The 24,776-nt window shown below is 44.1% G+C and overlaps 1 protein-coding gene across 5 annotated transcripts in view; it reads left to right on the top strand.

The window, feature by feature from the left end:
* The window catches only part of LOC112238336 (glutamate receptor 3-like), a 167,360-nt gene extending 143,672 nt beyond the window's left edge, over positions 1–23,688 (top strand). Inside the window, exons 11-16 of one of the 5 annotated variants that reach the window (XM_042326040.1) lie at positions 7,952–8,199; positions 17,572–17,686; positions 19,004–19,251; positions 21,671–21,769; positions 21,896–22,066; positions 22,124–23,688. In XM_042326040.1, the coding sequence (XP_042181974.1) occupies positions 7,952–8,199; positions 17,572–17,686; positions 19,004–19,249 (609 nt within the window). In that variant the 3' untranslated portion in view covers positions 19,250–19,251; positions 21,671–21,769; positions 21,896–22,066; positions 22,124–23,688. Of the gene's footprint in view, positions 1–7,951; positions 8,200–17,571; positions 17,687–19,003; positions 19,252–21,670; positions 21,832–21,895 lie in introns of all 5 variants that reach the window. The other 4 variants (XM_042326042.1, XM_042326037.1, XM_042326039.1 and 1 more) reach the window with 4 other exon arrangements.
* Positions 23,689–24,776: the final 1,088 nt, after the last annotated feature.

The raw sequence follows: 24,776 nt of genomic DNA, 5'->3' as shown, positions 1-24,776 counted from the left end.
CAGTGAGTGAGTGAGTGAGTGAGTGAGTGAGTGAGTGAGTGAGTGAGTGAGTGAGTGAGTGGTGAGTGGTGAGTGAGTGAGTGAGTGAGTGAGTGAGTGAGTGAGTGAGTGAGTGAGTGAGTGAGTGAGTGAGTGAGTGAGTGAGTGAGTGAGTGAGTGAGTGAGTGAGTGGGGGAGGGTGTGTAAGTGTCTGACTAATCTTGCTGCAAGCAGAAGCTTGACCAACCTCCATTTCTGAGCACTGCAGATAGCTTTTCCTCATCCCTCCTTCCATCCATCCCTTCCTCCCTCCACACATCCCTTTCCCTCTATCCCTCCACACATCCCTTTCCCTCTATCCCTCCACACATCCCTTCCTCCCTCAGTCCCCACACACATCCCTTTCCCTCTATCCCTCCACACATCCCTTCCTCCCTCTATCCCTCCACACATCCCTTTCCCTCCATCCCTCCACACATCCCTTTCCCTCTATCCCTCCACACATCCCTTTCCCTCCATCCCTCCACACATCCCTTTCCCTCTATCCCTCCACACATCCCTTTCCCTCTATCCCTCCACACATCCCTTTCCCTCTATCCCTCCACACATCCATTCCCCCTCCCTTCATCCCTAATCCCCCATACATCCCTTTCCCTCTATCCCCCCACACATCCCTTACTCCCTCCCTTCATCCCTAATCCCTCCACACATCCCTTCCTCCCTCCAAACCTCCACACATCCCTTCCTCCCTCCATCCCTCCACACATCCCTTCCTCCCTCCACCCCTTCCTCCCTTCAACCCTCTATCCATCCCTTCATCTCTAATCCCTCCATCATCCCTTTGTCCCTCCAACCCTCATCCATCCCTTCTTCCCTCCACCCCTTCCTCCCTCCAACCCTCTATCCATCCCTTCATCCCTAATCCCTCTATCATCCTTTCATCCCGCCAACCCTCCATCCATTCCTTCCTACATCCATCCTGTCCTCCCTCCCTCCAACCATCCATCAATCCCTTCCTCCCTCCACACAACCCTTCTCCCTCCATCCCTCAATTGAAGTCATTGTATGCTCATCACAGAGGCTATGTCAGATCAACAAGGTGACTGTTACTGGATATACATGTAGCTATGTCTGTAGTGAGATGATGGAGATATGTTCGTAAAGAGAGAGGGAGAGGTTGTTGTCCTGGAACCACACTGCCAGGTCTCTGTACTCCTCCTTGTTGGCTGTCTCATAATTGTCTGTAATCAGGCCTACCACTGTTGTATCATCAGCAAACTTAATGATTGTGTTGGAGTCATGTTTGGCCATGCAGTTGTGAGTGACCAGGGAGTACAGGAGGGAACTAAGCAGGCACCCCTGGGGGCGGCACGTCAGGAAGTCTAGGATCCAGTTGCAGAGGGAGGTTTTTAGGTCCTTAGCTTAGTGATGAGCTTTGTGGGAACTATGGTGTTGAACACTGAGTTGTAGTCAATGAACAGCATTCATTGACTTTTGTCCAGGTGTTCCCTTTGTCCAGGTAGGAAAGGGCAGTGTGGAGTGCGATTTAGATTGTGTCATCGGTGGATCTGTTGAGGCGGTATGCGATGTTGATGTGAGCCATGACTAGCCTTTCAAAGCACTTCATGGCTTCCAACGTGAGTGCTATGGGGCAGAAATCATTTAGGCAGGTTACCTTCGCTTCCTTGGACACAGGGACGATGGAGGTCGGCCTGAAACATGTAGGTATTACAGACTTGGTCAGGGAGACATTGAAACTGTCAGTGAAAACACTTGCCAGTTGGTCCATGCATGCTTTGTTTACACATCCTGGTAATCCATCTGGCCCCGCGGCTTTGTGAATGTTGACCTGTTTAAAGGTCTTGCTCACATCGGCTACCATGAGCGATATCACACAGTTGTACGGAACAGCTGGTGCTCTCATGCATGATTCAGTGTTGCTTTCCTCGAAGTGATAATAAAAGGCATTTAGCTCGTCTGGTAGGCTCGCGTCACTGGGCAGCTTGCGGCTGCGTTTCTCTGTGTAGTCCGTAATAGTTTCAAGCCCTGCCACATCTGACGAGCGTCAGAGCCGGGCTAGCAGGATTCAATCTTAATCCTGTATTGAAGTTTTTCCTGTTTGATGGTTCGTCTGAGTGCATAGCGGGATGTCCTATAAGTGTCCGGATTAGTGTCCCGCTCCTTGAAAGCAGCAGCTCTAGTAATTAGCTGGATGCGGATGTTGCCTGAAATCCATGGCTTCTGCTTGGGATATGTACATAAGGTCACTGTGGGGACAACGACTTCGATGCACTTATTGATGAAGCCGATAACTGAGGTGATATATTCCTCAAGGTCATTGGATGAATCCCGGAACATATTCTAGTCTATGCTAGCAAAACAGTCCCGTAGCGTAGCATCCATTACATCTGACTTCTATATTGGGGGAAGTCACTGGTACTCCCTGCTTTAGTTTTCATTTGTAAGCAGGAACCACAAGGGTAGAATTATGGTCAGATTTGCCAAATGGAGGGTGAGGGAGAGCTTTGTATGCATCTCTGTGGGTGGAGTAAAGGTGGTCTAGAGTTTTTCTTCCTCTGGTTGCACATGTGACATGCTGGTAGAAATGAGGTAAAACAGATTTAAGTTTACCTGCATTAAAGTCCCCGGCCACTAGGAGCGCCGCTTCTGGATGAACATGTTCTTGTTTGCTTATGGCCTTATACAGCTGGTTGAGAGCGGTCTTAGTGCCAGCATCAGTCTGTGCACAGAACAGAATTCTCTTGGTAGATAGTGTGGTCTACAGTTTATCACAAGGTACTCTACCTCAGGCAAGCAATACCTCAAGACATATTGAATATTAGACATTGCGCACCAGCTGTTATTGACAAATAGACACACACCCCCACCCCTCTTCTTACCAGACGTAGCTTCTCTGTCCTGCCGATGCATGGAAAATTCCCGCCAGTTCTATATTATGCATGCCGTCGTTCATCCACGACTCTGTGAAACATGATATTACTGTTTTCAATGTCCCGTTGGTAGGATAGTCTTGATCGTAGATCATCCCGTTTATTCTCCAGTGATTGCACGTTGGCCAATAGAACAGATGATAGTGGTGGTTGACCGACTCACCTATGAATTCTCAGAAGGCAGCCCGACCTCTGTCCCCTTTCACTCTGTCTTTTCTTCAACCAAATGACGGGGATTGACGATATATCCTTTGTGTCGGACTCGTTATAGAACAAAATCTTTGTCCAGTTCAAGGTGAGTAATTGCTGATTTGATGTTCAGAAGTTATTTTCGGGCCATAGAAGAAATTAACAGCAACATCATGTACAAAGTAAGTTACAAAATAAGTTACATACAATTTGAAAAAATGAACCAAATAGCACAGTTGGTTAGGAGCCCATAGAACAGCAGAAATCCCCTCTGGCGCCATTCACACACACACACTTGCTCACACACACAAACACTCTCTCACACACACATGCACGTTCCGACAGAAACACACTGTTAGCCTTCTGTTTCTCTGTTAACTGCCAGACAGATTAGTACCACTCAGTCTTTCCAGAAGTTGTTCTTCAAACCAACCGATAATGTCCTTCCAACTATGTTTTAGCTCATGCAAATTATGAGCGCACAATAAATGATATTGTCTACACAAAACAACACAAATCCTATGCCACTGATTTATATTACCAACTTTAACCCATATTAGCATTCCCATAGAACAGGGAGCACCTCACATCCCCAAACTTCAAGCTTTTTTTCATAAAGGTGGAGACAAGGAGATGTATTCATTCATCATGTTGACTTCTAATGTTGTATTATGTTGTCTGGTCTGATTCTCACCCCTCTGGTCTGATTCTCACCTCTCTGGTCTGATTCTCACCCCTCTGGTCTGATTCTCACCTCTCTGGTCTGATTCTCACCCCTCTGGTCTGATCCTCACCCCTCTGGTCTGATTCTCAGCTCTCTGGTCTGATCCTCACCCCTCTGGTCTGACCCCTCTGGTCCTCACCCCTCTGGTCTGATCCTCACCCCTCTGGTCTGATCCTCACCTCTCTGGTCTGATCCTCACCCCTCTGGTCTGATCCTCGCCCCTCTGGTCTGATTCTCACATCTCTGGTCTGATCCTCACCCCTCTGGTCTGACCCTCACCCATCTGGTCTGATTCTCACCCCTCTGGTCTGATCCTCACCCCTCTGGTCTGATCCTCACCCCTCTGGTCTGATTCTCACATCTCTGGTCTGATCCTCACCCCTCTGGTCTGACCCTCACCCTCTGGTCTGATTCTCACCTCTCTGGTCTGATCCTCACCCCTCTGGTCTGATCCTCACCCCTCTGGTCATCCTCACCCCTCTGGTCTGATCTCTCTGGTCTGATACTCACCTCTCTGGTCTGATCCTCTCTGGTCTGATCCTCACCCTCTGGTCTGATCCTCACCCTCTGGTCTGATCCTCACCCTTCTGGTCTGATTCTCACCCTTCTGGTCTGATCCTCACCCTCTGGTCTGATCCTCACCCTCTGGTCTGATCCTCACCCCTCTGGTCTGATTCTCACCCCTCTGGTCTGATCCTCACCCCTCTGGTCTGATTCTCAGCTCTCTGGTCTGATCCTCACCCCTCTGGTCATTTGCACCCCTCTGGTCTGATTCTCACCCCTCTGGTCTGATCCTCACCCCTCTGGTCTGATCCTCACCCTCTGGTCTGATCCTCACCCCTCTGGTCTGATCCTCGCCCCTCTGGTCTGATTCTCACATCTCTGGTCTGATCCTCACCCCTCTGGTCTGACCCTCACCCATCTGGTCTGATTCTCACCCCTCTGGTCTGATCCTCACCCCTCTGGTCTGATCCTCACCCCTCTGGTCTGATCCTCACCCCTCTGGTCTGATTCTCACATCTCTGGTCTGATCCTCACCCCTCTGGTCTGACCCTCACCCATCTGGTCTGATTCTCACCTCTCTGGTCTGATCCTCACCCTCTGGTCTGATCCTCACCCCTCTGGTCTGATCCTCACCCCTCTGGTCTGATCTGCACCCTTCTGGTCTGATACTCACCTCTCTGGTCTGATCCTCACCACTCTGGTCTGATCCTCACCCTCTGGTCTGATCCTCACCCTCTGGTCTGATCCTCTCTGGTCTGACCCTCACCCTTCTGGTCTGATCCTCACCCTTCTGGTCTGATCCTCACCCTTCTGGTCTGATCCTCACCCTTCTGGTCTGATCCTCACCCCTCTGGTCTGATCCTCACCCCTCTGGTCTGATCCTCACCCCTCTGGTCTGATCCTCACCCCTCTGGTCTGATCCTCACCCCTCTGGTCTGATCCTCACCCTTCTGGTCTGATCCTCACCCCTCTGGTCTGATCCTCACCCCTCTGGTCTGATCCTCACCCCTCTGGTCTGATCCTTACCCCTCTGGTCTGATCCTCACCCCTCTGGTCTGATCCTCACCCCTCTGGTTTGATCCGCACCCCTCTGGTCTGATTCTCACCTCTCTGGTCTGATCCTCACTTCTCTGGTCTGATCCTCACCTCTCTGGTCTGATCCTCACCCCTCTGGTCTGATCCTCACCCCTCTGGTCTGATGTGACATGATGGATGACTCATAACAGGTTGTACTGGAACACACTGAGCCAACTACTGTAGGGCCCTCCGTTAAGTGAAGGTTAATGTGTCGGAGGCAATATCCATTACAGTCAGAGAGGGGCAGTATATTAATTAGGGACATTGATGGGTCTAGCCGATGTTTAGAATGGACAAGTCCCACTCTGCTCACAAAGCCACAGGGCTCTGTGTGCGTGTGTGTGTGTGTGTGTGTGTGTGTGTGTGTGTGTGTGCGTGCGTGCGTGCGTGTGTTGTTGTTGTTGCATTTTCCACAGCCTCTATTTGTTACTTACCTAGTGGAGTTGGTGTGTTGTTTACTCTGCTTGAGAACTCTGAGAGTGTCCTTCACTAACAGTGTATTTGTCTCCCTTGACACTTCATTTAACTTCAAGACTTCTTAGGAAATATGACTGTTATACCTAAGTGCTGCCTTACCCACAAATGTCTGCTTCAGTTAGTAATACACGACACCTTATGCTCTTCAAATCTTTGATCTGGCAAAATGAAGTCCTTGACTGTTTCAGTATTTGTACCTAAACTGACCCTTCTGGGGAAGCCCAGACAATGGGTTCCTTGACGCCACTGTAACAATGCCTCTGATTGGTGTTGCCATACCAACAGCTTGTTCATACTCAGAACACGTAGGCTATTGGCAATAGGCCCATTGGTACAATTGACTATTGCGAACTGGCCCACTTCCTTGTAAAACTCGAGCTCCTAAATTGCTATCCGGGATCTTTGGGACGTCCCTACGCGGGTTAAGGTTAAGTTAGATAAGGGTTCAAGTTATGGTAAGGGTAGGGGTTAAGTTTAGGGTTTAGGAGGTAGGCAAATCCCAAGGATCCCAGACAGCTCTAACCCTCCTAAATGTAACCTGCGGTGTACTTGTGAGAGTATCCACTCTACACACACCATCACCTGGCAGCAGACCTGTCTCTGCTTTGGTCCAGACCAGGGTTCAGAAGTCTGGAGTTTGAAACTGTGTTGCCAAAATGAACCCAGCGGCATTGAATCATTGAATTGTTGCTTGTTATAGATGGCTGGAAGTCCTCTCTTCACTCCTACGGGTTGTACAGCAGGCTTACTAAGCCTAACCACAGGCACCGTACTGGGAAACTCTCATCTATGTCTCCTCCTGATGTTACTCTAGCAAGGTTCTCACCTCAATCACATGCATTTATAAACCCATTTTTACATCAGCTGATGTCACAAAGTGCTTGTACAGAAACCCAGCCTAAAACCACAAACAGCAAGCAATGCAGGTGTAGAAGTACAGTGATGTGAAAAACTCCCTCGAGGAGCCAGGCTCTGAATGGCGGCCAGTCGTCTTCTGGCTGTGCCGCGTGGAGATTATAACAGAACATTGTTAGATTGTTATTCGAGATATTTAAACGTTCGTAGATGACCAGCAGGGTCAAATAATAATAATCACAGTGGTTTTAAAGGGTGCAACAGGTCAGTACATCAGGAGTAAACGTCAGTTGGCTTTTCAAAGCCGAGCATTCAGAGGTCAAGACAGCAGTGTCGAAAACAGCAGGTCCGGGACAAAGTAGTAGGTTGGGTGAACAAGTCAGGGTTCCCTAACCGCAGGCAGAACAGTTGAAACTGGAGCAGCAGTACAACCAGGTGGACTGGGGCCAGGTAGTCCTAAGGCATGATCCCAGGGATCAGATTCACCGGGAGGGGAGGGTAGAGAGAGAATTAGAGGGAGTATACTTAAATTCACACAGGACACCAGATATAACAGACTGACTCTAGCCCACCGGCACATAGACTGTTGCAGAGTACATACTGGAGACTGAGACAGGGGTGGGTCGGGGGACACTGTGGCCCCGTCCGAAGATACCCTCGGACAGTGCCAACCAGGCAAGATATAACCCCATCCACTTTGCCAAAGCACAGCCCCTACAAAACAGGAGGGATATCAACAGACCCCTAACTTACTACCCTGAGACAAGGCTGATTATATCCCACGAAGATCTCCTTCACCGTGCGAGCCTGAGGGGGCGCAAAACTGGACAGGAAGATCACATCTGTGACTCAACCCACTCAAGTGACGCACCCCTCCTAGGGACGGCATGGAAGAGCACAAGTAAGCCAGTGAATCAGCCCCTGTAATAGGGTCAGAGGCAGAGAATCCCAGTGGAGAGAGGGGAGCCGGAAATGTACTATAGCAAGGTTCTTGTTTCTGTGCATCACTCCTTCCTGTTTCTCTCATTGTTCAGGGTCCTCTCTCTCTCTCCCTCTCCCTCTCACTGCACCTCTCTCTCTCGCTCTCTCTCTCTCGCTCTCTCTCTCAATGGTATATACATTTGTATTTGGGTCATCACTACTATGTATCAATGCTTCCTCTTCTCCCTTTCCCTCCCTCTCTCCGTCTAAACAGCGATCCAAAATAGCAGTCTATGAGAAAATGTGGTCATACATGAAATCGGCCGAACCGTCAGTGTTTGTCAAGACCACGCCAGACGGGGTGGCCCGGGTACGAAAGTCCAAGGGCAAGTTTGCTTTCCTCCTGGAGTCCACCATGAACGAGTACATAGAGCAGAGGAAACCCTGTGACACCATGAAAGTGGGCGGAAACCTCGACTCTAAAGGATACGGTGTGGCCACGCCCAAAGGCTCAGCATTAAGGTGGGTGGGATAATATAACGATATTCTCCTTGTTGTTATAGAATTCCACCTACCCTGATGTCTTGTGTTTGGCCCTTCTTCTTCTTCTTCTCTTCTACCTTATTGTTTTGGAATGGACGCAAAGAGGTAACGGTATCATATCTTTTATTGTTCTTGGATATCTAGGATGATTTATAATTGTTATTATGGATGTTGATCTACGTGTTAATGTTGTTGTTCCTAAACCAACGGGGAATCCATTCCAGGTTGTAGCGAAGAGTTTAACAGTTTAACAACCATGTAACCTTTGTCTCTCTTACTCTATCTTTCCTTCTGGCCTGTTTTTCTGTCCTGTCCTTCTGTCCTGTCCTTTTGTCCTGTCCTTCTGTCCTTCTGTCCTTCTGTCCTGTCCTGTGTGCTGTCCTTCTGTCCTGTCCTGTGTCCTGTCCTTCTGTCCTGTTCTTCTGTCCTGTGTGCTGTTCTTCTGTCCTGCGTGCTGTCCTTCTGTCCTGCGTGCTGTCCTTCTGTCCTGTGTGCTGTCCCTGCCCTATGCTGTTCTGTCCTGTGCTGTCCTTCTGTCCTGTGTGTTGTCCTTCTGCCCTATCCTGTCCTTCTGACCTGCATGCTGACCTTCTGTCCTGTGTGCTGTCCTTCTGTCCTGCGTGCTGTCCTTCTGTCCTGCATGCTGTCCTTCTGTCATGTCCTTCTGTCATGTCCTGTGTCCTTCTGTCCTGTCTTCTGTCCTGTCCTTCTGTCCTGTCCTTCTGTCCTGCGTGCTGTCCTTCTGTCCTGTGTGCTGTCCTTCCTTCCTGTGTGCTGTCCTTCTGTCCTGTGTGCTGTCCTTCTGTCCTCATGTCCTTCTGTCCTGTCCTGTGTCCTTCTGTCCTGTCCTTCTGTCCTGTGTGCTGTCCTTCTGCCCTATCCTTCTGTCCTGCATGCTGTCCTTCTGTCCTGCGTGCTGTCCTTCTGTCCTGCGTGCTGTCCTTCTGACCTGCATGCTGTCCTTCTGTCCTTTGTGCTGTCTTTCTGCCCTATCCTTCTGTCCTGCGTGCTGTCCTTCTGCCCTGAGTGCTGTCCTGTGTGCTGTCCTGCATGCTGTCCTTCTGTCCTGCATGTTGTCCTTCTGTCCTGCATGTTGTCCTTCTGTCCTATGTGCTGTACTTCCTTCCTGTGTGCTGTCCTTCTGCCATGCGTGATGTCCTTCTGTCCTGTGTGCTGTCTTTCTGTCCTGCGTGCTGTCCTTCTGTCATGTGTGCTGTCCTTCTGTCCTGTGTGCTGTCCTTCTGTCCTGCGTGCTGTCATTCTGTCCTGTGTGCTGTCCTTCTGTCCTGCGTGCTGTCCTTCTGTCCTGTGTGCTGTCCTTCTGTCCTGCGTGCTGTCCTTCTGTCCTGCGTGCTGTCCTTCTCTCCTTCGTGCTGTCCTTCTGTCCTGCCTGCTGTCCTTCTGTCCTGCGTGCTGTCCTTCTGTCCTGTGTGCTGTCCTTCTGTCCTGCATGCTGTCCTTCTGTCCTGTGTGCTGTCCTTCTGTCCTGCGTGCTGTCCTTCTGTCCTGTGTGCTGTCATTCTGTCCTGCATGCTGTCATTCTGTCCTGCGTGCTGTCCTTCTGTCCTGCGTGCTGTCCTTCTGTCCTGCGTGTTGTCCTTCTGTCCTGTGTACTGTCCTTCTGTCCTGCGTGCTGTCCTTCTGTCCTGTGTGCTGTCCTTCCCGACAGTTGTTGTCACTTTTAATTTAACAGTTCAACAGTTTTTCCATGTAGCCTTTAAAAGTTGCACTGTCACTTTGTGATGAATGTTATTTGCATGGTGTTTTCTATTGTTGCTTTTCTTCTCAATAATGACTAGTGTCCCCGTCCCGCACACTTCAGTTTCTAAACTACCTAACTCATCATGCCACCTTTTCAATATTTACCACTTTCTTTGCTCTTCCTCTTAACCTTACTGATCTATCTAACTCACATTCCTAAAATTCTTAAACATAATAGATAATACTAATATTAACAATAAGCACTATTAGTGGTAGTCCAATTACCATGATCAACTATTATCATCATCGTTATAACTACTACTATACTACTGTACTATACTACGACTATACTATACTGCTACTATACCAATACTATGCATTAGATTTCTCACGGACCTGTGCATTTTCTTACAAGTTATGTTTTATCGTTTCAAGAAATGCTGTTAACCTGGCAGTGTTAAAACTGAATGAGCAAGGCCTGTTGGACAAATTGAAAAACAAATGGTGGTACGACAAGGGAGAGTGCGGCAGCGGGGGAGGTGACTCCAAGGTCAGCCTCGATGTCACCAGATCGGGTACAATATTGCAGAGTAATCGGCAAGGCTGTTAATAATAGTCAATAGGTATAATAAAAATTATTGATTATTGATTGGATTTATATTATAGCACTTTGATTTTCTTATGTACTTTGTTAGCTAGCGTACAACCCAACCCAACCCAAAACCAAGTGTTGAGTCCCAACCAGGCTCAAAGGCAGCCTTTCTGTCATTTACCAGACTCTGACCAGTCTATGGAACAAAATATCAAACTAAGAACCCTTACTTGGCTAACACACAGAGAGGAAGATGAGGTAGCATGAAGTGTAGTAAAGGAGATGGACTGGTAAGGCTAAGAGGTAGCATGAAGTGTAGTAAAGGAGATGGACTGGTAAGGCTAAGAGGTAGCATGAAGTGTAGTAAAGGAGATGGACTGGTAAGGCTAAGAGGTAGCATGAAGTGTAGTAAAGGAGATGGACTGGTAAGGCTAAGAGGTAGCATGAAGTGTAGTAAAGGAGATGGACTGGTAAGGCTAAGAGATAGCATGAAGTGTAGTAAAGGAGTTGGACTGGTAAGGCTAAGAGGTAGCATGAAGTGTAGTAAAGGAGATGGACTGGTAAGGCTAAGAGGTAGCATGAAGTGTAGTAAAGGAGATGGACTGGTAAGGCTAAGAGGTAGCATGAAGTGTAGTAAAGGAGATGGACTGGTAAGGCTAAGAGGTAGCATGAAGTGTAGTAAAGGAGATGGACTGGTAAGGCTAAGAGGTAGCATGGAGTATAGTAAAGGAGATGGACTGGTAAGGCTAAGAGGTAGCATGAAGTGTAGTAAAGGAGATGGACTGGTAAGGCTAAGAGATAGCATGAAGTGTAGTAAAGGAGTTGGACTGGTAAGGCTAAGAGGTAGCATGAAGTGTAGTAAAGGAGATGGACTGGTAAGGCTAAGAGGTAGCATGAAGTATAGTAAAGGAGATGGACTGGTAAGGCTAAGAGGTAGCATGAAGTGTAGTTAAGGAGATGGACTGGTAAGGCTAAGAGGTAGCATGAAGTGTAGTAAAGGAGATGGACTGGTAAGGCTAAGAGGTAGCATGAAGTATAGTAAAGGAGATGTGCTGGTAAGGCTAAGAGGTAGCATGAAGTGTAGTAAAGGAGATGGACTGGTAAGGCTAAGAGGTAGCATGAAGTGTAGTAAAGGAGATGGACTGGTAAGGCTAAGAGGTAGCATGAAGTGTAGTAAAGGAGATGGACTGGAAGGTAAGAGGTAGCATGAAGTGTAGTAAAGGAGATGGACTGGTAAGGCTAAGAGGTAGCATGAAGTGTAGTAAAGGAGATGGATAAGGCTAAGAGGTAGCATAGTATAGTAAAGGAGATGGACTGGTAAGGCTAAGAGGTAGCATGAAGTGTAGTTAAGGAGATGGACTGGATAAGAGGACATGAAGTGTAGTAAAGGAGATGGACTGGTAAGGCTAAGAGGTAGCATGAAGTATAGTAAAGGAGATGGACTGGATGGACATGAAGTGTAGTTAAGGAGATGGACTGGTAAGGCTAAGAGGTAGCATGAAGTGTAGTAAAGGAGATGGACTGGTAAGGCTAAGAGGTAGCATGAAGTGTAGTTAAGGAGATGGACTGGTAAGGCTAAGAGGTAGCATGAAGTATAGTTAAGGAGATGGACTGGTAAGGCTAAGAGGTAGCATGAAGTGTAGTTAAGGAGATGGACTGGTAAGGCTAAGAGGTAGCATGAAGTGTAGTAAAGGAGATGGACTGGTAAGGCTAAGAGGTAGCATGAAGTGTAGTAAAGGAGATGGACTGGTAAGGCTAAGAGGTAGCATGAAGTGTAGTAAAGGAGATGGACTGGTAAGGCTAAGAGGTAGCATGAAGTGTAGTAAAGGAGATGGACTGGTAAGGCTAAGAGGTAGCATGAAGTGTAGTAAAGGAGATGGACTGGTAAGGCTAAGAGGTAGCATGAAGTGTAGTAAAGGAGATGGACTGGTAAGGCTAAGCTGAGTTGTTTGACAAAGACAGTTGTGAGAGGAAGGATACAGATCTGTGGACCAGTGTTTGGTTGTGTTTGATAAGGAGGAGGTGTGTTTATTCGACTGGGGATGTTTAGACTGCTTCTTCTCAGTGGTGGGAGGGATATGAGGAGGATAGCGCTGTCCTGCAGTTGGAAAAGGAGGAGATAGAGTTAAATCCATCTTTAACATCTCTGGGCAGCAGACGATGTGTGTGTCGGGTATTATATTGTCTGGAGAATGTATAGCCAGTCTGAAGTCTAATTAATGTTAAGAGTCTCTCTGTCAGATCTCTGAGTAAAATATACCTGTTGTAATTTATATATTATACAATAAGAATGTGTATTATAAGTTACATTTCATGAATAGTTTATCACAAACTATTTATGAAAACATGGCGTCTAGATGCCAGAGACTGCCGCCTTCCTCTTGTGAAGGCCATGTCTGTATTTCATAACATTATTGCTGTCTTGTCTGACACAACATGGCTTCACAGTTGCTCATGTCATACAGCTGCTTCTTTGGACATCCCATGCGACTGGCCTAGAGAAACCATTCTGGCCTCTAGAGCCCATTGGCTGAAACCCCCCAAAATGGCTACTCAGCTGAGACTTGTCATCTCAGGGAGGCGAGGCGAACAGCGGAGTCTTGAGGGGACTAAGCATTATGGGTAAACGTGAGAATTCTAATCTGAAAGAGAAGGTCTGATCTCTTTGGGCCGTGGGTCATGTGGTACGACTACAGTCAGTTAAATTAGGATTTTGTCGGTGGTGGAACTGTCTCTGTAATTGGTTGCTTTTTCATGATGATTTTACAAAGAAGAATCGACACAATTGTAGATGGTGTCAAATGTTTTTACCCAATTTAGCACTTGATTTGAACACGACCAACCAAGAGCCAGAATTGAGCCCGATAACCATTGTGATAATCAGGTTTCTTACTCTTCTATTCTACTCTCTTCTGAAGACATGGCTGTATCCATCCTGGGATTCAGTGATGTAATATGAGAGTGTTTCACTCAGCCTTTGTCAACTTGGTATCACTATACTTACACTATGTGCTACGAAGCTTCCATCATGCTATTTTAAAGATGGCATACAAAGGCATTGACATTTGATACAGTTGAGATCAATTGAATGACAAGTGACTCTAGGAATGACTCATGCTATGAATTAGGTCAGCTAAATGACTTGCTTACAGATTAGCTGTGATAGATAGGGTCATTTGACATGAATTCTCAGGAAATGTAATGTTGTACAACTGTGACATGTTTGAAAAAGCATCATGGCTAACATCTCTATAATATCTAGATCACGTAATGTCCTACCAACCACCTGAACTTTCTGTTTCACCTCCATAATGTTCAGAAATACGCTTCCTATATTTTCCTATATGTAGGGTTGCAAAAATCCACTAGCTAAAAAAAGTCCCAGTAAATGAACATTTCCAGGTTTCCCAGAAATCCCTGTTTTGAAGATTCCCTCTGGCAGGGTTCCATTCCTTGCTTATTCTCCCCCTTATTCAGGGAATCCTCCCATTGGGGTTTCTGGAAAACCTAGGAATTATGGGAAAGTGACAGGAATTCTGCAACACTATTTTCAACCATGCATTTGTGCTAATAATCTGTGCTGTATAGTCAGTATGCTGAGTGATGTTGAGGCTCACAGCTGTGACGGCTGCAGTAGAAGAGCCGTATCGTTGCTTCTCTGACATGTTTCCTTCTGTCTTTTATCTGGACCTGCTCAGGTATGTATACTTTGGCTTTGGGCAACCTTCAGGATCATGGCTAAAATGTATTGATCATGTGAAATTATGATAAATTAATTTGCATTTGATCTTCTTCTGCTCTTAAACATTCAAACTGCACACCTCAAAGTTTGGCATGTAGCTCTGACGAACTTTGGCATCGTCGGTGAAAGACGCACAGTCTGTGAGTTTGGTGACCATCTGCTGTGTTCGAAGGTTAATTTTCCAGTATATCTCAATACGTTGGCTGTCGACTGGGACACACACACACACACACACACACACCCTCTCTCTTTCTGATCACCTCTGCAATACGGCTCTCTTAGATTGGGTTTCAGGCTCCAGCATCATGAGCATGTTAACAGATAATTGCATTGTTAATCAATGTCTCTCTGAGCTACAACGATGGACAGTCCTTCACAGTCGCCCTATTGCCATTGGCCAGGGAGATACTATTCTACACAGTGTTGTAATCTTCTATTCTCCTGCTGATGATAATGTATGGTTCCCTAAAGGTCCCAGGAGGACATTGTTCACCAGTGGAACCCAAGACACTTGTTATCCATTCATCGTTCTTTGATTAGCGTAGTCTGTTTCTATAGTGCTTTATACAACGGGTGTGTGTAATCCTGAATGCTGATTGGTTAAAACCGCATTCCAGCCGTTTTCTATTCCACCGGCTAAATCTATGGTGCTAAAATGCCTATTTACTCTGTTCCATCTGACTGCATTTAGTTTTCTACAAGCTGTGTAATTAAGTGATAATGCCAGAGAATGCTGGTGTTTGAAGGCTATATTGGGATGGGTGTTGTTCGTTGAGGGTCGGCAAACCGTGCCAATATATCCTCCAATCACCATCTTCTAGGGCATCATCACTTTGATACAACGGGTTACCAACATATTCAAATAATGAGTCACATATTTTCATTAAAAAAACATTATTTTCATTCATTTATTCATACTATTTCATCCTTCCACAAGATATAGTCCCCACACCAATCTAGGGTTGCTAGAGACGAGACCCAGTTGTTCAGTCTTTCTGTTCTGTATCTATGGATGTGACCCAGTCGTTCATTCTAAATGTACCGTTGCCATACTGGCTGGCAAAGTTATTATCCTTTGCTTGCTAGCTAGCCAAATACGGCTAACTTACAGTCATGTCAAAGAAGTGCAGCCGGTAAAGTAGCTGCATTTGCATTTGTTAAAGCTGGTTTCTAGTGCCATTTAATTGGATCCATCCATAACAATAAGCTGATGAGGTACGATTTCGCCTGGCATAGAAAATGTGCTCTCTCGTCAGGAAACTGTTATTCAGAGGAGCTAGCCAACAACACAGCTACAGTAACACAATCATTTCTAACTGAAAGCTGAAAGACTGCAAATTAGTTGTTTCGTTTTATCTTTTTTCAAATTTAATTTGTTTTGTATACATCCATAAAAATGCCAGCTGAGTTATGATTTTGAATGTCTGAGAAATGCTTCCTGACTCTCTGTCTCGTCCAGACTCACGACTCGTTCATTACTGTGGGACAGCAGGAGATCGAATTTGAATATTGAAACAATGTTGCAAATGTCGGGGTGACAGACAGCATGGTCTCCGCTGTTGAAAACTAAATGTTAGTCGAAAAAAATGAGATATTATCTAATGCTTTTTATAGTGGAGATCAAGTTCATAAATTGCCTGGCTGGGCTGATGAGACAATGGATTGTGCAGTCAGATAGAACAGAGTTAATAGGCTTTTATTATTTTTACACCCTTTTCTCACCAATTTCATGGTATCAAATTGGCAGTTACAGTCTTCTCCCATCGCTGCAACTCCCGTACAGACTTGGGAGAGGCAAAGGTCAATGGATTACTTCTTGACACAATAACCCGAAAGTCAGCTGCACCAATGTGTCGGAGGACGCACCGTACACTTGGCGACCGTGCCAGCGTGCATTTCGCCCAGCCCGCCACAGGATTTGCTAGTGCGCGATTGGACATGAACCTCCCTGCCAGCCAAATCCTCCCCTAACCCGGACGACGTTGGGCCAATTGTGCGCCGCCCCATGGGTCTCCCAGTCGCGGCCGACTGCGAAAGAGCCTGGACTCAAACCAGGTTCTCTAGTGGCACAGCTAGCACTGCAATACTGTGCCTTAGACCACTGCGCCACTAGAGAGGCATAATTGGGAATATTAACATCATAGATTTAGGAGGCGGTGGAAACGTGTGGAATAGACACCGACTGGAATGTGGTTTTAACCCAAACAGTCACTATTCGACCCATCCATTGCATAAAGGGCTATAGAGCAGAGCACATTCTGTTGCTAATGGGGCTATAGAGTAGAGCACCACCAGTCTGTTTCTATAGGGGCTATAGAGTAGAGCACCACCAGTCTGTTTCTATAGGGGCTATAGAGTAGAGCACCATGTGATCAATCTTCCTAATTATGCATCATCCTTTTGTTGTGTTTTCCACATGTAACATCTTAGCTTCATTTTTAAAAAGGCTATTATGTCATGTATGTTGCACAGGTAAATAGTTAATGTTAACTACAAGGCACTATGTCAGTTGTAAAGCAGTGGGAAATGTCTTATACCTTTTAATTCAGCTTTTAACACTTGATTATTAGCTATCAGTTTCCTCTGATGAAACCATATTACAAAGAGAAACCACATTCATTATCCCCCTGATGTGTCAAAGCTGAGCTTAAACAGCAGTAATAAAGCTGTAGCTTGGTTGACAGTAATCCCCCTTGTAAGCGGATTTAGTAAAGGCTGTTTTTCCAACAATACAAGTTCTTATGAAACGGGTTGATGTGAAACACCTCTGGCTTTATTCAGTTTTTTAATGCCTTCTTTAATGTCAAGGTAAATGCCATTATTAGGTTCATTGTTCATGTTGTCTTAGGAACCAAAGCTCAGAGCCACCTTGTGATGTTGCAGTAGGAGGTGTCCAAGCCTCTGCTACTGTAGATATCAGGTCAACGGTTGTGTTGTAGTCCTTTACTGCTACTGTTAGTCAAGAGAAGGTTCTAGAACTTGTTAAGTGCTGGTCAGAAAGCTACCCTGCTGTCCCCACAATCAAATACCTTCCTCAGCTTTAGATACTTCCAGACCAGCAGAGTGTACAGTCAGTACATGCTCGTCCTGTTACCAGCGTCTGCCGATTACTCGAAGCGATAGGAGCAGGCCCTGGCCCTAGACTAGGGCTGGTCAATGACGACAAGGTAATAGACTAGAATGCCTGTTCTCTGTGATGTGACAATGGCCAGGAGTCCTGCTCGATCGCTTTGTGATGAAGTTATGCAAACTATGAAGTTATGAATAACATAAAATAACATAATATGATGTTATTTATGTTATTTCTCATGTGAAGAACTCCTGTAAACCTTGCCGTATTGAAACTCAGTGAACAAGGCATCTTAGACAAGCTGAAAAACAAATGGTGGTACGATAAGGGTGAATGTGGAACCAAGGACTCTGGAAGTAAGGTCAGTCTCCGCAGGTCTTCTGTGTTGATTCCCAGTTGCATTGTGACGTACTGTTCATATGCAAAGAAATGCTAAGCCATACTGAAACATCTAGATTATACTCTATATCCCCCCTACCCCTTATTTTATTATTTTATTATACCCCCCAAAATAATTCTGCCACATACATTTAACAAAAATAAACAAGTGGTTCAAGTCCTTCATGCACGATTTCACAAATTCAAATCATATCTGAAAAATACGTTGTTTTTGTTTTGGCCAATATAGAAATAGGAACTGCTTTTTTGCTTCACAAACTGTAATAGTAAATGACCTTATGCTTGGTGAAATGGTACATGTGTAAAATAATCAAACACCATCATTGAATAGTTGTTGACTAGCTGTTGACATTAAGAGCTATTTTTTGCTAATTTTCATGCTTGACATTCATGATATTCTTACCATTATGCTGTTGTTTCTATTTACTAAACAAACAGTGTTCATGATCAACTGCTTCCGTGTAACTTCGGGACATTCCAACACCGTGGGGTGTTTGTCAGGTCTTTGTCTGAGCAAGGAGTTGCAATGAAGAGATCTTGTTGTTTCCACATGAAGTCTAAGAATGTAATAAGCCTCTGTTTAACCCTCTGAGACCATAGTCAGGCCAATAAACTAACAGATCAGTGTCCGTAACCCTCGACAGCTTAGCTACATATTACCACAGTCAAACCTCCAAAGGGTTCCACTGCAAAATGGTAAAACTCTCATAAACACATTTAGAATAAACATGTTTGGGAAGGAAGCAGCAGCAAAATGGTTTGGTACCAATAAAATAAAACATGTCAGGACAGGAGTTACTGACCGCAGCTTCCTTATATGGAAGAAGACCTATAGAATAGGGGAAGCTCTACATTCACCTAGATCAAACTAAAGAGGTGACTCGTCTCCCCTTCATTGGAGAGTGGTCTGACTATGGTGTTCAGATGTTCCTCAAAACTTCTTGGACCCCTATAGGAAAGCCAGTCCAATCTAGACTTTTTCTAGACTCAACCTCAGCCATCCTTTACTTTATCAGCCTTCTGTTGCTGTTAGCCTCTGGAGTCTGTAGTATGATCTGCCATTGGTAGCATCAGAAACGTTTCTGTCTCAGAGAAACAGTTTGTAGGAAGATCTGATAATAGTGTTAGGTCTCTGACTGTTATTTCAACAAGACTCTGTAAGGATCAGTTTGAGGCCTATATATACTCTGCTTTAGTATCATACTGGTAGGCTGCACTGTTCTCTACAGAACTCTCTCTCCACCGCAAACCCTCTAACTATGTTCTTCACCTTCCCCAGGACAAGACAAGTGCTCTCAGCCTGAGCAATGTGGCTGGAGTCTTCTATATTCTGGTTGGAGGGCTGGGGCTGGCCATGATGGTGGCACTGATTGAGTTCTGTTACAAGTCACGTGCAGAAACCAAACGGCTCAAACTAGCAAAAAATGCTGAAAAATTTAAGCCAGCTCCACCGACCAACCCCCAGAACTTTGCCACTTACAGAGAAGGCTACAACGTGTATGGGACAGAGAGCGTGAAGATCTAAGGGTAATGACAACGCTGCTCTCTTCCTGATTCTCTCTCTGTGACATCTGAATCATTTAGTTGGTTTCCTCTGGTGGTGTTGTTGAATGATTTGTTTGTTTGTGTTGTTCTCAAGCTGTTTGGTGTGATTTCGTAACAGTTCATCACTCTTGACTTGAACATATCCACAATATTTTAACTAGGCAAGTCAGCTAAGAACACATTCTTATTTACCATGAGGGCCAAACCCAGCCAAACCCTAACCTGGATGATGCTGGGCCAATTGTGCACCGTCCTATGGGACACCCGATTACAACCGGTTGTGATACGGGATCGAACAAGGATCTGTAGTGACGCTTCCAGCATTGAGATGCAGTGTCTTAGACCGTTGCACCACTCGGGAGCCAATAGACAACCCAACATTACATTTACAATTCCCCAAGACTTTTGTTGACTTGACATTGCTACATACTGTGTATGACTAGATGTCAACCCTTGTGTGGGCCGCCGAAGCGCGTAAAAAAAGTATTTTCATTATTTGAAATACAGTTCCGGGATGGAAAAATGCTTCCATCGTAAACTTAAATGATTAAAACCAGATATAGAGTATGTAGAAGAGATAATGGACCTACATACTCTTTAGTTATATCATCTTTGAAAACGAAATGATTAAAACCAGATATAAAGTATGTAGAAGAGATAATGGACCTACATACTCTGTAGTTATATCATCTTTGAAAACGAAATGATTAAAACCAGATATAAAGTATGTAGAAGAGATAATGGACCTACATACTCTGTAGTTATATCATCTTTGAAAACGAAATGATTAAAACCAGATATAAAGTATGTAGAAGAGATAATGGACCTACATACTCTGTAGTTATATCATCTTTGAAAACGAAATGATTAAAACCAGATATAAAGTATGTAGAAGAGATAATGGACCTACATACTCTTTAGTTATATTATATCATCTTTGAAAACGAAATCTTTGAAAACGAAATGATTAAAACCAGATATAAAGTATGTAGAAGAGATAATGGACCTACATACTCTTTAGTTATATCATCTTTGAAAACGAAATGATTAAAACCAGATATAAAGTATGTAGAAGAGATAATGGACCTACATACTCTTTAGTTATATCATATTTGAAAACGAAATGATTCAGATATAAATTATGTAGAAGAGATAATGGACCTACATACTCTTTAGTTATATCATCTTTGAAAACGAAATGATTAAAACCAGATATAAAGTATGTAGAAGAGATAATGGACCTACATACTCTTTAGTTATATCATCTTTGAAAACGAAATGATTAAAACCAGATATAAAGTATGTAGAAGAGATAATGGACCTACATACTCATTAGTTATATCATCTTTGAAAACTAAATGATTAAAACCAGATATAAAGTATGTAGAAGAGATAATGGACCTACATACTCTTTAGTTATATCATCTTTGAAAACGAAATGATTAAAACCAGATATAAAGTATGTAGAAGAGATAATGGACCTACATACTCTTTAGTTATATCATCTTTGAAAACGAAATGATTAAAACCAGATATAAAGTATGTAGAAGAGATAATGGACCTACATACTCTTTAGTTATTTCATCTTTGAAAACTAACAATCAGCAACATAAAAGCTAGACAGTGGGAGAATTGTACATAAAACATTTATTCAGCATTTGTTATTATGTTTGAGCCAAACAGCATTAGCCATGGAAAAATGCATAAAATTAAAGGACATTTGTTTTAAAACTGCAACATGTTCTCTCAGGTCCATGGCAGAATATGTAGATTTGAAGGAAATTGGCTTGAAATGTAAACATTTTTCTACACCGCCAAGATGGGGGGGCCTCTAAATATTTTTCAAGTCAGCGTCCCAATGGACCGGCCACGCCCTATTTCACGCCCACCACCTAAGCCCCTTTTTGGTCCAGAATAAAACCCTGCACTATGGTGTTGTTAATTGACATCAACATGATTTTTAAAAAAGAATTTAAAAAAAGATTAAGCCATCAAAAAACATTTGTCTTTATCTCGTAAACACTCATACTTTATCTAGCTTAAGGTTTTAGTTTACTCAGTAGAAGATGCTAGCAGCATCTGCAAATCTCTCTTAAACCAATGTCCCAAGTAACACATCATCGTGCCTCAACCATTCCAACCTTATTGACACGTCTCATCTCATCCACCATATTAACAGATTTATTAGCCATGTTTCTCTGTGTGAGAATCTCAATTTCATTGATTCCTTGGGTCCTCTTTTCGTCGACTCCTCAAATCCCATTGGGTGAGAAGGTCAGAGGGGAGGGATCTCCGACTTCTCATCCTATTGGTTTTGAGGAGGTGAAGAGAGAAGACGCAAGGAATCAGTTAAATGCAATTAAGATTATCCCTATGTCTCTACTTCCTTCCTCTAAAACAGGTATCGGGCACTTCAGCTAGACCAGGTACACGATCCCTTACGAACGACTTCAGCTAGACCAGGTACACGATCCCTTACGAACGACTTCAGCTAGACCAGGTACACGATCCCTAGACCAGGTACACGATCCCTTACACAACGAACGACTTCAGCTAGACCAGGTACACGATCCCTTCAGCTAGACCAGGTACACGATCCTAGACCGAACGACTTCAGCTAGACCAGGTACACGATCCCTTACGAACGACTTCAGCTAGACCAGGTACACGATCCCTAGACCAGGTACACGATCCCTAGACCAGGTACACGATCCCTTACGAACGACTTCAGCTAGACCAGGTACACGATCCCTTACGAACGACTTCAGCTAGACCAGGTACACGATCCCTAGACCAGGTACACGATCCCTAGACCAGGTACACGATCCCTTACGGACGACTTCAGCTAGACCAGGTACACGATCCCTTACGAACGACTGTGACTATTGACCCTATGATGAAACAACATGATCACGTCAGGATGGGGGTTTCCTCAACTGCAGCTAAATCCTCTCCTGGCGGAAAATGGCGACGATAATCTGCAATGGCAACACGACAGGACTGGTGACGTGAAGAACTCAAGCGGTTTCCTCCAGTGCCTTACGTATGGAACAGTCACAGACTCGCAGAGTTACTTAGAACAATGCAATTCATCACAGCGGTATTGCGTTTGGCTTGAACTCACAAACACACAGACAAACAAACAGAAAGACAGGATCGATCGTTGTAATCTGTTTTAAGGAACTTCATTTGAGATGCTAAAGACAAAAGAGAGATACCTAAAGCCATCACTTGCACCCCGAGTACATTTCCAAGTGCCGGACAGAAGATGAATACGATATGACAGATGATAAATTGTTTTTTCTGCAAAGGGAATTTGATCAGATTATCCTAATTCTTCTTGCAGGCCAGGTTTTTACTGGTTAAATGGGTTTTAAAATACGTGTATTATAGACACGGATTATTAGAAGATAGCTTGTTATTTTCCTGTGACCTTGGAATTGTTTTGAAAGACACATTTGAATCTTATTGGAATCAATTGGTTAAATATGCCATAGCCAAAAGAATATTGTATTGTTGTTGTCCTCAACTATGGTGCTTTTGAAGTGTCAGAGATAGACTCCGAGAGAAGGCGTTGGTAGCTAGTAAACCGCGCATCACAAATGGAACCCTATCACTTATATAGTGCATTACTTCTGTGCAGAGCCCCCAGTCAAAAGTAGTGCACTATATATTGAATAGGGGGCCATTCTGGACACACACACACACAGGGACTCAAGAAAGAGATGAATGTGAGATGAAGCATTTGGCTTTACACAACTTAAAGCAGGCCATCTCACAATCCCAATATACTGCCAACAGATTCAGATGTGTTTTTTTAAAGAACGCAGAGGACTGTCTGAGCACGTTTCATAGTTCAGAAACTCTCCCAGTGTGTTTTATGGTGTGTATAATATGAAGAGAAAACTCACTCACACAGTGTCACTTCAAAATAGCCTGTTTATTTAGTCTTCATTTTGAAAGAACACCTGCTTATAGCTGGATTTTCATGTAACCTAAAATCATTCAAATCTTCTGTACAATAAATTCAAACTGAACCAAAAGGGACATTGGAAAAGTAGATAAACTGCAATCCAAACAGTATTGGCTTCTTAACAGTAGTATTATGGATGACCTTGGTATTTTGCTAAACAATTACACATTTTACAATAAGCTGCGGTTTGATGATCTGCTTTCAGTTGTCATTTCATTTTATGAGCATTGTAGTGTTTGGTGAATTTACTTAGTAAATTAAATAACTGAATAATATAAATACAAGGAGAAAATAGATTTATACAACGTACTTACAGGGGATGTCTTAAAAGCTTAGCACATATCCTTTTCAAAAGACTGTGATTATATAGTATTTAGGAAGAAAATGAATCACCTAAAACCGTGAAAAGATAGATTCACACACACACACACACACACACACACACACACACACACACACACACACACACACACACACACACACACACACACACACACACAAACAAAAAAAAAGATTTAAACAAAGGGAAGGCAAGAAAAAGGAAATAAACAATTCTAAAGAAAGAGAGGTGTACATGGATTGAAAGTAGATGTATTTATTAAGGACTGACGGGTTTCCTTATTTTTGTAAGAAATTGCATGTAAACTCCGTAACAACATATCACAGCTCCTCTAACTTACATCCGATTCTACGGTAGAAATACAACCACGGGTCATCGTTAGCGAGACAGTTTCTTTGGTTTTGTAAGTTCACTTAACACGGAGAAAATGGCCAAACATCTTAGTGACTACTACAAAAGAGTCAGAATCTGCATGTGTGTATATCATTTACTGATCTTCGTTAATGAGGAGCTGTACAGAGAATTGTAATACATTTTGTAAATAAACCTGTATAGAAAATGATGTGTTTGTGTGCTAGTAATCTCATGAACTTGTTAAACCGCATGGTGAAGTTTACTAAAATAAACACACACAAACACACAGCAATGCATTGTCACACAGAAGCTACGCATCTGTCCTCTCATCTGAACGGAAATTGCCTGTTTTGTAACACACTGTACAAGCCACATGTCAACTATATAATTCCTTCCTGTGCCATTACAACCTTCTGAAAAACAGGATGAGAAAATAGTTGTTTTATTTAATGGCTGGTGCTGGATCAATATTACTACAGAACCATCTGCTGCCTCTGACAGTCTCCCATATACACTGATTGAGAGTCTCACTGACATCTTCATTGGCCATCTGAAATCTCTCTCTCATCAATAATGTGTCATTATAAGTTGAGGAAACCATTTCAAACCCAGAGTATATTAACCTACAATGGCAAGACAGTGATCAAACATGGTAGCCTGATGAGTATATAGCACTCATCATGATGTATATATAGGTCTACTGGTATCATGATGTATATATAGTTCTACTGGTACCATGATGTATCTGTAGGTCTACTGGTACCATGATACCATGATGTATTTATAGGTCTACTGGTACCATGATACCATGATGTAGTAGACCTATAAATACATCATGGT

This window comes from Oncorhynchus tshawytscha, linkage group LG08, assembly GCF_018296145.1.
Source record: "Oncorhynchus tshawytscha isolate Ot180627B linkage group LG08, Otsh_v2.0, whole genome shotgun sequence".
Taxonomy (NCBI): domain Eukaryota; kingdom Metazoa; phylum Chordata; class Actinopteri; order Salmoniformes; family Salmonidae; genus Oncorhynchus; species Oncorhynchus tshawytscha.
This window is presented reverse-complemented; position numbering and strand designations above follow the sequence as displayed.